The sequence below is a fragment of the Pezoporus occidentalis genome, unplaced genomic scaffold, assembly GCF_034315485.1.
Source record: "Pezoporus occidentalis ecotype Australia unplaced genomic scaffold, CSIRO_AGI_Poc_V1 ctg184, whole genome shotgun sequence".
Lineage (NCBI taxonomy): Eukaryota > Metazoa > Chordata > Aves > Psittaciformes > Psittacidae > Pezoporus > Pezoporus occidentalis.
In genome coordinates, this window is record NW_026913683.1 from 932,247 (window position 1) to 946,818 (window position 14,572).

Here is a 14,572-nt window from a genome sequence, read left to right on the forward strand (position 1 = left end):
TGTGCTTTCTCTGGATCTGTGTTTTATCAGAAAGCATGTGTTATAAGAAATGTGTTATAATTGGGTTGCTGACATTGTGTTCTAACCAGTGCAGCTAACAGAGTCAACTTACAGCTGAACTTCATTTTCTATTAAAAAGGTGTTTAGTACTATTAGTAGGAATAAAAGCCATTGCTGAATTTATTTTCATTTAATCCAGTTATATCCCATAAACTAGAAATCTACATGTGTGTTACCCAGTCAATTGACGGACTATTTCAGGTATTAGCTGGTTTTTTTTCAACACAGGTTTGGGAAATAATGTGAGTCATCTGAATAAGACACCTTAGTTAAGAGAGTTTGTGTTTTAACATAATACATGAAGAGGAACTTTCATTCCAATGGTTCTAAATTTTATGTGTATTTATAACAATTAGCTTGATTAACCATCAGTGGATTGTTTTATTACTGCTTTTCCTGAAAAAAACAATTTTGCAAAAAATAAGAGGTAATACACAATAATGATTCTTAAATACATGAAAACTCACCCCAAATGTGGCAATCCTGACACACACAATGAAACAGATGTGCAGCATAAAGTGGATCTATCCCCAAACCTTTTATTTCACTTCCAATTATATTGCAAATACGAATAAATATTATATTAAAATATGACATCTGTATTTTTTAGACAATTTGCTGTTTTTGCTGAGATGTAAAATTAATTTAAAAAAAAAAGAAGGATCATCTTCCACCTTGTGGCATGCTGAGTTTTACAAAGGGCGGGTATGGTTGTACATGTTTACAGTGCTGCACAGCATCCTGAAGCTAACCAGCAGACCCTGAATGCTGTTCAACAAGGCTTGTTATCCAGAGGAAGAGCAAATCTACCAGTCTTTTCTGGCAAGGCTTCATGGAGCCTTTATCTCACTTTCCACAAGAATGCAGTAGCAGGATGAAGATGAAAACATCTCTTTTCCATGCTGAATTTCTGCTGTAGTAGAATGGCTTTCCTCTTGACAACATCCCATTTTGTTATGTGTTATGGACATGGTAGTAGTAGAGCCTACATATACAATCACTGTGCCATTTAAAGCAGATCTCAGAGACCCAGAAATGACAAGACAAGGATTATAATGATTTTCAGTTCAAACTGAATCAGTGGTCTCAACAAGATTAGCATACTTTCAGAATATTGCTAAGTATGAACATGATACGATGTTTGTGGTTAAAGCCATCCGTTTCTAGGACTCGGGTGTTAAAATGACCAATGAACTGTTAAGCAGAATGCTCTACAGCCTAAATTAGCCCTACTTTGATAATTGATTTCAGTTCTCTACTAAAAGGAGCGGTTGAGACTAAAAGACAACTAATTTTAGCAAAAAAAAAAAGAAAATAGCTTGGGTAAGTACTCTCAGAGACAATGATCACTTAAGGAACAGAGTCTCCATTTCCCCTGTAAAGGAAAAGTTTACAATGATGAGAGAAAACTTTATTATCTGCTTTCTGATAAAGCATCACTTCCAATTCAGCCAACTCAGCAATTAAAACTCCCAACATTACTTATGTCAACATTTGCCAACTACTAATAATCAATAAGGTAAAGAGGTATTTAGAGAGTGTTACCAAGATCATTTCTACTTAAAGCAGAGCCCTCTAATAGTGGCTTCATTCCTTCTTCTCAGAGCTAAATTGGTTTAAATATGCCAGTGTATTAGTACTGCTCCTTTCTTTCCGCAAGCTGTGCCTCCAGTTATCTGAGAAGACCTATGCAGTCCTGAATGGGAAGATTCAACCACACAGTGGTGAATGGAAAAAGTAGGATTGCAAGATACTGTCCATCATGGAAAATGCTGAAAAACCCTGACTTTGTAAATCAGTATCAACCAATGCGCTGCAAAATACATCATAAACCTGAAGTTCTAGACAGCTAGCCCTTAAGTAGTAACACCATTTTACATTTCAGAACATTTCACAAACATTAGGACAATCTCAGGAAGCCTTTGAGTCAATTTAATCCTTTAAGGGTGTTCCAACAGTTAAAAGTTATTGGAATATGCAGGTTTTCCAAACACATCTCCTCTTCAAAACAGATTTTTAAAAAAAGATTAGTGTATGTGGCATGTTTTGAGTTAATAATTCTCTGCTGGGAGATAAAATTTAACCTGGAGAAATAGGGTTTGATCCAGAAGAACTTTTTATTTAGGCTTTGGGCAATTGCATGTCTCCCAAATAACCAAGATTTCTCCTTCAGCTAATACAGAACAGACATTCATCTTTCATGAGTTTTTAAGAATAAATGTTGAATTCTGATGGACCCTTTGGTGCAAAGCACTCTGGATGTACTCATTTATTCAGCATTGCACAGGATTTTACTTGTTCAGTTGAACCAAACTGCAATTGCCAAAATTCATCTATACCTGGAGGAAAACCAACCCGCATCTATTATCTACTGGGCAGACATACCAGTTTACAAGTACTCTGCCCAGTTTCCTTATTACCTGCTTTCTGAATGACAAACTGAACAGATATAAGACTTCACAGATCTCTTTAAGAAGTCAAGGCAAAAATACCATTTTTATGCAACATCTGTTTTGATACTCATGTGTTGTAACAGAGTCCGATACGTGTAGATACCAGTTAATTTGGGGGTTACAAAGTGAAACTACATGTCACTGTAGGACTGATTCATTACATGGTGTATCTAGGAAATGAGCTGCTCAGCCATGAGCATTGGCACAGACGGTTGCTTTTCTAAAAATTAGGACAAAATGACTGTGGGAATCTTTATGCTTTAAGGGAAAATCTTCCACAAGCTCAGGAAACCTGGGATGAACTTTCTTTTTCCTTTATGGGAAAGGAGGCCATGCTAGTGAACTACAGCTTGTGGTCACTTGCTGCTCTTTCGGCCCTGACATAAACCTGGCTTAACAGCAGAGAACTGTGGGAGAGAAGTGTACTGCTCAAACTGCACTCTTATCTTCTTTGCCAGAGGCAAAATGGAGAGGAAACTTCCTCTGGCAGCCTTGGCCACTGCCCACGTGCATAACTGGTTCTGTCTGGGAGAGACAGTTGGGAAACAGGGAATCTATTCCAAGTGATCTGTGGAGTTTAAGATAAAATTCCAAGTAGAACAAACTTGCAGGAATGTAGTGAGCGATTGGAAATCACACTGTTCTTTAGTGCACTGATGCCCTTCCTTGGGGACCTAGCAGCAGGTCAACCAGATAGAAAACAGTGTGAGATTAGCACAAATCTTTTTTCTTTATGAGATGTGCTTGAATTAAACTGAACATGGTCCCCAGAAATCAGTAACTGCTCTTTTAACTCCTGAAAGAAGCAGATGAGTTGCACTTAAAATATAATATCAACTGTTATGCCTTAAAAGCAACTATAAACAAGTGTTTAATGGTGGTTTTGACATTGTTCACACCAGCCTGTGAATGCATTTTTTTGCAAAACATTCCTGGGTGGGAATCGTGACAGAAGAGAGCACTTTCTTCATGAGAGAAGAGGGTTTTCATTTAACACTTGTTTGAATCCATGTGATTTGGCACTGTGGGTATACAGGAGCGTAATGTCCTCTTTCTTCTCCATTCATGAGAGCTTTGGGAAGATCTGCCTGATGCCTGGTGGTACAGAGCACTATCTTCGCAAGCCGAAAGCCCATCTCCAAAAGCTATGCTTCCTGCCATGGACAAGTGAGTTTCTTTGTTGCAAAGAGCCTGCTCGCTGCCACACTTCCTAGGGGTAAACGATGTACTTTGTATGTTAGTGCACAGCAACATTTAAGCCATTCCACCAGCACAGCACCCACATCTGCTTTATGTTTTGGTTTGGTTGGTTTTTTTTTTTCATGGTGCTGAAAGTATTTGTTACCACAATAGCAGATAAATTGAAATTATATTTTTTAAGTGAAAAGTTCTGCCCAACCATTAAAGGGTTTTGACATTGATATTTATTTCTCACTTAGTGTTTGTCTATGGAAGAACCACTCAGCAGGTACTGCAGATCTGCCCATTTACCTCAGTTCCCAGACGACAGCGGAAGACATGAAAAGAAAAAAGAAAACAAAAAAGCAGGCAACTTACAATCTCTTTGGTGACCTTTATAGACTTTCTTTATGCTGCCCTATTACTAAGACTCTGGATGCACACTGTAACCAAACCAAGCTTGCTGTTGGGCTTGAGGCAGGGAGCAGAAAGTTGGGAAATTCAAACTGTACTGTTGTCTCTGACCTTTGGACCTTCAACTGAGCACAGCTCTGCTGTACCAAAGTATCAGAAGGCACAGCTCTGTGGGTTTTAAAAGCAACATTATCGTTAACATTAGTATGCAGCTGCTGGAAGTGCTGATAGATCGTGTTTGTTGGTGGGTGTTCAAGTTGCCGTTATGAAGTACATCTCAGCTGTGTGGCACCTGTGGCTCAATCAGCAACAGCAACATCAGTACTCCACATAAATTTGGAAGAGGCCAGGAGCAGATTCCTAAGAGACCGTGCTACGTTCCTATCCCTAAATATAATGCACATATCCTTTTACTTGTCCCTTTGGAAACAGTATGTAGCACACAGACTATTTCAGAGCTTATTTTTATGGCACAGCTTGTATCAAATACAAGTTTTGTAACAACTTAAATATATGTTTCCCAGTATTTTACCCAAAACGTGGATTTTTATACATTTTTTCCTAGTTGGCACTAATACTACTAACAGTGGTAAATGACCATTAAACAATGATCCCCAATGTCAAGTGAAAAATACTAAAGAACATGTGAGTGATTAGAGTGGTAATCTCAGCTCAGCAATGATAACCCTGTGATTAAGCTTGACTAAAAAGGATTTCTTCATTACTTGCATGTGAACCTGCTCATCGTACAAAACCGACTTAATAACGGGGATGTTTTGAACACTCCAGGTGTTCCCAGACTCGGACTATTTTTCTGCCTGTGACTATTGCCACGCTGGGACCTGAGGCGTTACGGATTCGCTTCTGCAGCAGGTGAGCGTCCCGTCCCGCACCCCGACAGGCGCTGCCACGCCGGGGCGGGGTTGCTCTGCCTGGCTCCGCAGTGCCCTCGCACCTCCTTCCCCTCAGTGGAGCACACCGCAGCGCTTTAAATCTCTCCCCGCTAACGCGCTTCCTCCGCACCAGGGAGGAGAAGCTCCCTGACCGTGCTGCTGCCCTGCCGCGGCCCCAGGCCTCCAGCCCGCGCCACCCCAAGCGCGGGCGCTGGGCCTGGCCTAACGTCCCCGCCTGCCATTGAACGCCGCACCAGACACGTCACCGCCGCGGCGCGGCGAGGCGGGCACAGCGCGACTGCGGCTGCGCCAGAGCGAGGGCTATGCGGCCCCGGCCGCCAATGGAGCGGATACAAAGTGACCTTGGCGGGGCGGTCCGCCTCCTTCCGCTGCGCTGCATCCGGGCGCTTCCCGCCGGCTCCCCGCGCCTGCGCGTAGAAGTCGCAGTCTATCGGGTCTGAGGTGCGGCAGCCGGAGCGGGTGAGTCGGAGCGCTGCGCTATCCGCGATCATCGCCTCCTCTCTCTGTCGCCGCGGCTTCCTCACCCTCTCCGCTTTCTCTGCAGAGACACCGGACTGTGGCCCCGGGACGCCGCCCCCTAAGATGTTCGCTTGCGCCAAGCTCGCCGCCTCGCCCTCCCTGGTGAGTGGGGGCGCCCAGGCCCACGGGGGGCGCCGGGGCCGCTTCGAATGCCGTGTCCCGGGCGGCGGCGATCGCGGGGCGCCCGGTAGTCGATCGGGTCCCTGAGGCCCTCGGTAGGCCCCTGAGACGAGTTAGTACGTGGGGCTGCCCGGCCGAGTGCGAAAGGGTGAAGGGGGCTGCTGTGGGCCCGGGTTCTCCTTCCCGCTTCCTTCGTGTGGGGCAGAGTCCTTTGCCAAGGTGAGAGGCCTTCCCGCACGGGCGGTGAAGGGGGAGGGCAGCTCATCGAAAAGCTCTTGGGCCTGGTGCGCTCTGCACCTTGGTGTAGGTCAAACTCTAGCCTGTTGCTTGTCCTATGTCAGGCAGGGATTTTTTTGCCCTTGCAAAGACAAGGGGCTGTCCTGCTTGAAAACGCCCTCGCTAGCCTGCAGAACGTCTCGTTTTGCAGGGTGCAGGCACGGGTTTACCCTGCAGGAAGAGCTCTCTGCACGAGCCGATATGACCTTAGCCTGCTGGAAGCCCAAGGACATATGCAAGCCGCTTGTGAAAGAGGGTTCATTCATTTATGCCTGACGATTTAAAAGCCTATGTTATGTCTGTGCATTTAATAATTTTAGAATTAATTGTGATGGCTTTTGGGTTTTTATTTCAAAATGTGTATTGCTGCCTGCTGGTTTGCCTACTTTTTTGTTGCTGTTTTGATGTATTTTCTCTCAGTATAAATCATGTACAGGTTCATTGAATGACATAACTGTTCACAATAATGTCTCCTGAGAACAGTACTATCAGGTTTCATGGTTGTGTTCGCTTCTGTGGCTTTTATTGTATATCCAGATATGCAAAGATTGCTGTTTTTTGAGTAAGACAAATGGCTTAGTAGCTAATAGCCTTAGAATCTTACAGGCTATTGTATTGGAACAGCTGTGATCAAATGTGGGGGTTTTAATAGCTTTTTTCCTCCTCTTGCAGATCCGTGCTGGATCAAGAATCTTGTACAGACCAATTTCGGCATCTGTGTTGTCTAGGCCAGAGGTCAAGAATGGAGAGGTACCTTATAAACAAAATTCTGTATCTTCCTAAATTACCTGGTGAGCCTAAATGTCCTCAACCTAGAGTTCACTTGTACTAACTCAAATACCTATAGTATGAAACTTGCTTTAAGTCAAACACCTCATAATACCTGTTGCTGTCCTGCTGTTTCCCCTGAAAAGTCTTTTATATTTAAATTTGATTGCTTTCGTGTGGAACAGGTAACACTGAAGTTTTTTTAACTCTTAGTATAGTCTCATCACTTGGAAGAGCAGCTAGACATTGGATCTAATACAACTTTTGAAACTGCAAAATAACACTATTAAAGTGGTCATAGGTGATGATCTCTGTCTGAATATAATCTTTTTCATGTTTTGTTTTCTTAGGGCAACTCAACACTTAATGGGGCCCAAAATACTGTCTCCCGACTAGCACTTAGAGAATTCCAGACTAGTGCTATCAGCAGGGACATTGACACTGCTGCCAAATTTATTGGTGCTGGTGCTGCCACAGTAGGTGTGGCTGGTTCTGGTGCTGGTATTGGAACAGTCTTCGGTAGTCTAATCATTGGTTATGCCAGGTAATCAATCTCTGTCTTACAAAGCTCTCTAATTGCATGCCAGGTATATGTTGAGACAGCACTCCCCAGATAAGCCAAGTGGTAATAAGGATGATGGCACTAAAATAAGTTCTGTTAATAATTACTGTTAGTGATAAACATGGCTAAATAGAATAATATGAAACTGTATTCATTCATTGGGATGGCTCCATTGTTAAATTCAGAATTTTGTAAACTCCTACCTAGAGAAGAGAGATGAAAAAAGTGAGATTATTAGACTTCGTTGATGTTCTGATCACCAAAGTCGTGTTTCAGCATTCAGTTCCAAAACTGAACTAAAAATCTAGCCTGGAGATTTTTTTTTTCCCCATGTGAGGGGAGAAGTCCTAAAGAGAGACTGCATGAAAACTGGTAATAAGCAATGTGAGTTTGTATGCTTTAGACTTTGTAGTCAGGACTGTTGCTTAGAAATTGGCACTTAATTCATTTTTCTGACACAATCAGCTTTGTATCTCAGACTGTGTAACTATTTTATAGAATGAAATCTGAAGGGGGTGGGAATTTTATAGTAGGGATGAGCTTCTTCCAGATAAGTTTACAGTGTTTGTGTAGTAGAAAGAGTTTACGTGGTATCATGGAAGAGCAGACTTGATACTGACATAAAAAAAGCTTTTAACAGACTGTTTCATGTTCTTTGCTCTTTCAGCCAGGTAAGACTTAATGTCTTATTTCTTAATAAAGATTTTTAAGCTCTACTGAAGACGAGGAAGTTCACCTTCCACTTGAAGAAATACAAGTATTTTCAGTACAAAACTAGTGTCTCCTTAATTTGGCATGAACATGTCAATAAGAGGTTGTAGAATATTACTTCATATTGAAGTTTTTCTACTCTTCCACACACTTGGAGAGATGATTCATTGTATTTTTGAAACAAACTGCTGTGTAGTTTGGTGTTTTTTTTTTGGTCTAGGTGGTTTCAGTTCCTGTATTTGTGTTAGACTGACTTAAAATGCTACACACAAACTTCCTTGGAATATAGTTTTTGTGTCACAGATGTGAAATAAATTTACAGAACATAATGCTGACAGTTCCTGCGTGGGAGGATGTGGAGAAGTCAAATTCAAAAGCATATAGGAATGTAGTCAACAAAAACTGTGCTTATTTGGAACAGCCATATAAAGTCTGCATAACCTGAATCTAGTCTTAATTGCCAACTCATTTGTCTTCAGTAAGATCCTTGCTAAAAATTACTTCTGCTTAGATTTATGGGGTTTTCCTGTTATGGAATATGTGGCAAGGAAGTATGAGGTTCTGAATCTGTCAGATGCATTAAACTGTGTGAAAAACATCTTAATTGTAAAGATAAAAAGGACTTACACCTTCACTTTCTTTTAGAAATCCTTCTCTGAAGCAGCAGCTGTTCTCATATGCTATCCTGGGATTCGCCCTGTCTGAAGCTATGGGTCTCTTCTGTCTGATGGTTGCTTTCTTGATCCTATTTGCCATGTGAAAGGAGATCTGCCTGTAATACTGGCATTGGAATGTAACTGCATTTTATGGGACTCCCAAAATGTTGATATCATGGAAATTGATGCTATTTCCGAAGTCATTTCATTAAAGATAACTTTAACTGTCAACCTGTTGCCTGCGTTTATTATCTTTCTCACTAGGGTATCTGGAAGACAGCATCTTGTCATTCAGTCACCACGGATTTCTCCTTATAATGACATATCACATAGAACCCTTCAAATAATGACTTCAAGTCAAACATTTATTAATGTATATGGGCATGTTACTTGTCTGTTAATGTGGCATATCCTTGAAAAATCAAAGGTTACACAGATTACGTTTTGAAAGGCTGTACTGCTGGCCTTGTTCCTTCACTTGCATTTCAAACTTATCCAGATCTGTTTCTGCACAGTTTTTCTCTCAGGCTGGTTGGCATGTAACGTGTTCTGGCGCCTTTTGCTAGAAGGAGCTAAACACAAATCCACAGTGATGGGAGAGTTCACTGCGTAAGTTTTCAGTTACATGATAAATTTTGATCACCATGGTAAAATATTTCCACTTGGGTCTGACCAGTGTTCCAGTTGAACTAAACTAACAGCTTCTTCAGGTGATCCACATTTTTAGGTGGTCTGGAATTGTGGCACATTGATACTACACTCTTACTTAGTTTCTGCATTCTTGGCATCAGGTAATTAAAAGGGAGAACTTCCAGCTTCCTAATTTTGTTAAGTCAGCCTTGCATTCTCAAATTCTTTTAGTAGCAGTAGGATCAAAGCATTTCTATTAAGAAAATACCTGCAGTTATCTAGCTTTGCTTCTCACTGTATCTGTCTTAACAATCTAAATGCATTTACGGTGTTGTCTATGCTTACAGCAACATGCTGTGTGCTACTATATGCTAATCTGGTAGGGGAGGTGATAGCATCTCAAGCTTTATTCAGAATATTAAGTAATAGATCTGATCATTCAACAAGTGTAAGCTGTACTTTGGAACAACATGGGTAAGCTTATTATAAGGTTTGTCAACTTGCTGTTAAATGAGTGATTACTGAATTAAATCTAGGAAAGTTTTTAATGTAAGCTGCCTATCCCTGAGGAAATGGAGAAATGACTAGTGGCTCTCAGATCATTGCAAGGTGCAGGTAAGATTTTTATTTTCATCCAAATTCAAATACCACATGTTCATAGACATAGTTTAGTGGGAGACTTGGTGGTCCTGAATGAGTCTATGATTCATGTAGCCTAACTTGAACCTAGCATGAGAAGTTCATCTCCCCATATGTTCTTAGGAGAACATAGTCATCTCAAAAGGATTAAAAGTTGCTGCGTAGATAGAGCATCCATTTATATATGTGAGGTTTAGGAGTGTAGAATGTGCAGCATCTTTAAATATTCAGCTATAGCACAGTAGTGCCTTATATGACTAGGTCTGGAAGTGGGTTTTTCTGCAGGGTTGAGAGAGGGTTAGGAGGTAAATCATACTGCAGTTATCTTCCGTGTGGTTTATGCTCACAGTGTTTACCAGCCTACTATTCATTCTCATAAATTGTTTTGTTACAGAGCTGACATACAGTGCATTTGCCTTGGATGAAAGGTAGATAATGATCATTAGAATTCTAGACTAAAGCTCATCTGTGTACTTCTGTGCTTCTGGTAGGTAAACTTTGCTCTGTCCTTTCAGTACTGTAGGGATCTCTGCAGGCATTTGAGGTGGCAATCCATATTTGCTAATATTGTGGAGGTAGTCTAATGAGGTAGCTTAATTCCAGCTTTGATCAAACAAGTATCTTCAGACTTGTCTTGGTCAAGTCTAGCTCCAAGTCTGTTAATTGTACTTACCAAATTATTTGAACCATATAAAATGGTTCTGCTGAGTTGTGATTGTGTTTGGTGTAGGAAGATCTGGCTAAGCTATTGCTCTGTAACCTCAATAAGAAAGCCACAGGAGTCACCAAGTTTTGAATAACTTCTGGATTTACATCCCATCTTTTCCCATGCAGTTCACCCTGTCAGCATGTACCCCTTTCTCTATGATCAGCTGTGTGAAAGGCAGCGGACATCTCAGGTGATCCTGTATACGGATGTGAAGCCTGTCTTAGTAGTAGCGGCTCCCCAAGCTTGTTATGTTCTAATTCACTCTTAGAATGGTGAACATGGGCAAAACCCAAGCAAACTTGCTGTTTGGTTATGTCAATCTCAAAAGAATCAGATCTCAGTGTTACAGATAGAGACTAATCAAGGACTTTTCAAAACATGGCAACAAACCTTCACACAGAGGATTATCCTCGTTATAGACAATAAGGGGCTTAGAGACAAGCAATGGGTGGATTTTCACATCTGAATGATCACAGGGCACATTGCTGCCTTTTTCCATTTCTGTATTTATCTTGTTCTTGTAAAACAGTGTAGTTTCAGTGGTTACTTAAGCATTTGGTCAGTTTGAGTGGTCTTACAAAGACAGAAGATACTCTTCAGTTTTCATAAAATGTTCATAAAAGAGACAAATGTGTAAAAGATCAAATGTTTTTTACCAAAATAAAAAACAAAAGCCACGATAAACCCTCACCCCAAACCAAAATTCTCCCAACCTCTTTGCGGTGAGTGACGAGGCAGCAGCAGGACTCTTACAGAATCATAGAATGGTTTGGGTTGGAAAGGACATTAAGGTTATCTAGTTCCAATACCCCTGATATGGGCAGGGGCACTTTCCACTAGACCAGGTTGGTTAAAGTCCTGTCCAACCTGACCTTGCACACTGGCAGGGATGGGGCAGCCACAGCTTCTCTGGGTAACCTGTGCCAGTGGCTCACCACTCTCACAATAAAATATTTTCTTATATCCAACCTAAATCTTCCCTGTTTAAGTCTGAACCCAAACTTCTCCTTAAAAGTTTATATCAAGAAGTCTTTTTTCATAGGTTAGAGAAAACAGATTGAAAGTTCCATGAGGTGATGCTATAGGTTTCACTTTCCTGAAACCTTTTTCAGTTTCTTTTGCCATGGACTGTACTGACCTTAAAGACTGTCAGTTCATGGAAATCTGTACTGTAGGTTCTCCAGATCCAAAGACTCTTCATGTTTCATTGTTGAAGCTGAAGCAAAGATTTGCATTGTGTCTGCTGGCTGCTGTCCCAATAGATCGGACAGCATGCCACCTCTGAAAGCGATGAGCACAATAGCATTATCCTAATGTATAATGAAGGAAATGTTTGTGTTACAAATTACACTCTTAAGTTATTGCTGCAGGTAAAAAAGTGATTCATCCTGCTGCTTTTTTTTTTCTTTTTGCTTTTTTTTTTCTTCCCCCCCCCCTGCTTTCACTCCATTTATGGGTGGTTTTTTTTTTGCACCAATTTTAGAAGGAAGAAAGGCAAATAACCTGTGGTTCAGGTTTTTGTTCAGGGCCTATGTTGCCATGTGATGGTAGAGCTAAACCATTGCAAAATACTTGTTTACGTACAGCTTTAAGTTGCTTTGTGAAGAAATATGATCTTTATTCCTGTTTTTCTGCACTCATATTTAAACCCTTTGCAACATGCTCACAGTAAAGAGTAATTCCACCTTTAAGGAAACGTACTTTTACGCACTGGTTTTTATCCCACCTTATCTTAACTTTGCAAAATTGTTGCACAAAAATAATTTGCAAGAAATGAAACATACCATATTGTCTTGCAAGTTCAGGGAAACCTAGACAAAACGTAATTTCCTGGAACTAATGCTACTATTTTAAAATTTTGTATTTTTGTTGTTGTTACTCATATTTTCACACTCTCAGATCAGTCTTGGAGTAAGACAATTCCAGGTGATACACAGGCAGAGAATTAAAACTTCATCTGTGATTCAAGGTACATAGTGGCTGAACTGTTTCACCACATATCATATATAATGATGGGTTTTTAAGTAATGCAAAATGCTTCCAGTTCCTCGTTTGTAAAATTTATGTACTTCCCTTCGTTGTATAGTGCTGCAGCGGGTTTGGTACAATGTTAAATCTGCTGAACGTTTAGGAGAACCCTGGCTTCAGGCACACACCTAGCTCCTGACATGGGAGCTGTGATGTACAGAGACGGGGAAGCCAGAGGAATAGAGCCCAGTACACGGGTGTGGAGGGCTGATTATTCCTAAAGTTAGACGTCTCCAGCGCACCAAGAGCTGTTGCTGAGCAAAGCCTTACAGCGATTTATGCTCTAACCGCTTTCTGCTGCCTTCCCCTCGCAGCAACAGCACTCCTGGAGAGCCAGCAGCAGAGCATGGGCGCCTCATCCTCCGCGCTCCCCACCCGGCATAGCTGCACATATCCGCTACCCCCGGCAGCGTTACCAGTGTGGCCGGCGAGGTCTTCAGCCAGCCACACCGGCTGGGCTCCCTGGCGGACTCAGGGGTGCATTTCTGCTCTGCACGCTGGGCGCAGAACCTGCAGTTAGCACTACAGCCGGGACACACGCCTCACGCCCCCTCAGCCGCATCCGGCCACTGGGCGCTTCCAGCCTCACCGGCGGCAGCGCCCAACCGGCACCGCGGCACAGCCCTCCCCTCCGCCCCGCCCTCCCTCGCCACGTGATCCGCACCTCCCCGCTACCCGCGGAGATGTCAGCCGAGCTCTCGCGAGAAGTGACGGAAGCCTGTGGGGGACCCGGCCTTTAATGTGCGGTTCGGCCCGCGTTCCCGGGGTGAGTTTGTAAACACGAGCGCGGCCCGGCGCGGCCCGACAGCTCCTCCCTCCGCGCTGCGGCGGCGCCAGGGCGGGCGAGCGCACCGAGGGCGGAGGGGAGGGAGCGGCCGCGCTCCCCCGGCAGTAGGCGGGGGATACCCGGGAGGCAGTAACATGGCGCCGCCGCTCTTCTCCAGGGCAGCCTCCTCCCCCACCGCGGCCTGCGGCTCCCGCCGCCCCTAGAGCCGGGGCGGGGCGGCCCGGCCGGCGCCGCGGAGACCGTTACCCGCCAGGAGGTAGGGGTCCTGGCGGGCACCCCGAGGGCGCGGGGCGGAGCGGGGAGGCGAGTGGTGAAGGGGGCTGCAGCTCCCCGCGCCCCGCATCCGGAAGTGGGCTGCCCCGCGGGGGCATCGCCGGTACCTGCCCCGGGCCCGGCCCGCGGCGGGAGATGGAAGGGAGGGGAGTGCGGGAGAAAGGGGGCCGCCAGGCCTGGGTTTGCCGGCTCAGCTCAGCTCCAAGGAGGCCTCTCCCTGCATCCATCTGCCCTGAAGGGAGATCTTGGGCCGTACCCGGTGCTGTGCGGAAGGTGCTGAGAGGGGTACGGGGTGGGGGGCGTGGGGGGTGTTGGGAGGGAGGGTAAGAACAGCTCTTCTGCACCAGAGGGATGTGGAGGCTTGCCCGCGACGTGGGCCTTTTGGACCAGTTCTCCCATTGACTTTGCCTGTTATTGTGCATTATGCCTCTCGAGTGGTCTTAATAAAAGGTCTCCTAAGCTTTCGCATTATAAACCCTCAAGCAGTGATGGCTGCACGATGTTTTAGGCACAGATGTTTTTTTGCCGTAACGCAACTTAATGTTTGGGGTTAAGGGGTATGTGTGCTGCCATGTTGCTTCTGCAGTCTTACTCATGCTACAATCTTTCTGCATCACACTCTCTTGGAGTGAGATCCATGAGTATGTTTCAATGTCATATCAACATACTCTGTGTCACTGATTTGTTTTTCATTATATTGTTTTCTCCCAGAGATATTTTATCTTTAAATGCTCATACTGACACCTGTCTCCTTGCACTAGAATCAGAAATTCTAATAAAGCTCAATTCTGAATCATCTGCTGCTTTTGAAATAGTGACCCTAAGTATGGCTAAGCTCTGTTTTCTTTTCCACGTTTTAAAATAATGATTTTGT

The 14,572-nt window shown here is 43.5% G+C and overlaps 2 protein-coding genes across 7 annotated transcripts in view; both read left to right on the forward strand.

The window, feature by feature from the left end:
* The first annotated feature begins 5,410 nt into the window (after positions 1–5,410).
* Positions 5,411–8,851, forward strand: ATP5MC3 (ATP synthase membrane subunit c locus 3). Its single transcript, XM_062615849.1, has 5 exons — positions 5,411–5,479; positions 5,565–5,641; positions 6,608–6,685; positions 7,054–7,247; positions 8,622–8,851. Exons 2-5 carry the CDS (start codon positions 5,603–5,605, stop codon positions 8,734–8,736), a joined length of 426 nt encoding a protein of 141 aa, XP_062471833.1. The 5' UTR covers positions 5,411–5,479; positions 5,565–5,602; the 3' UTR covers positions 8,737–8,851.
* A 4,437-nt stretch (positions 8,852–13,288) lies between these two features.
* Positions 13,289–14,572, forward strand: part of ATF2 (activating transcription factor 2) — a 44,927-nt gene continuing 43,643 nt past the window's right edge. For 4 of the 6 annotated variants that reach the window (XR_009964265.1, XM_062615850.1, XM_062615853.1 and 1 more), the window contains exon 1: positions 13,289–13,404. The gene's annotated coding sequence lies outside the window, so the exon portion shown is untranslated. The other 2 variants (XM_062615851.1, XM_062615852.1) reach the window with 2 other exon arrangements.

Excerpts from the sequence above, each read along its gene's own strand:
- ATP5MC3 (XM_062615849.1), top strand. The coding sequence starts at position 5,603 with ATGTTCGCTTGCGCCAAGCTCGCCGCCTCGCCCTCCCTG. Across the intron at positions 5,642-6,607 it reads TCGCCGCCTCGCCCTCCCTG|ATCCGTGCTGGATCAAGAAT; the intron begins GTGAGTGGGGGC and ends CTCCTCTTGCAG. Across the intron at positions 7,248-8,621 it reads CTAATCATTGGTTATGCCAG|AAATCCTTCTCTGAAGCAGC; the intron begins GTAATCAATCTC and ends ACTTTCTTTTAG.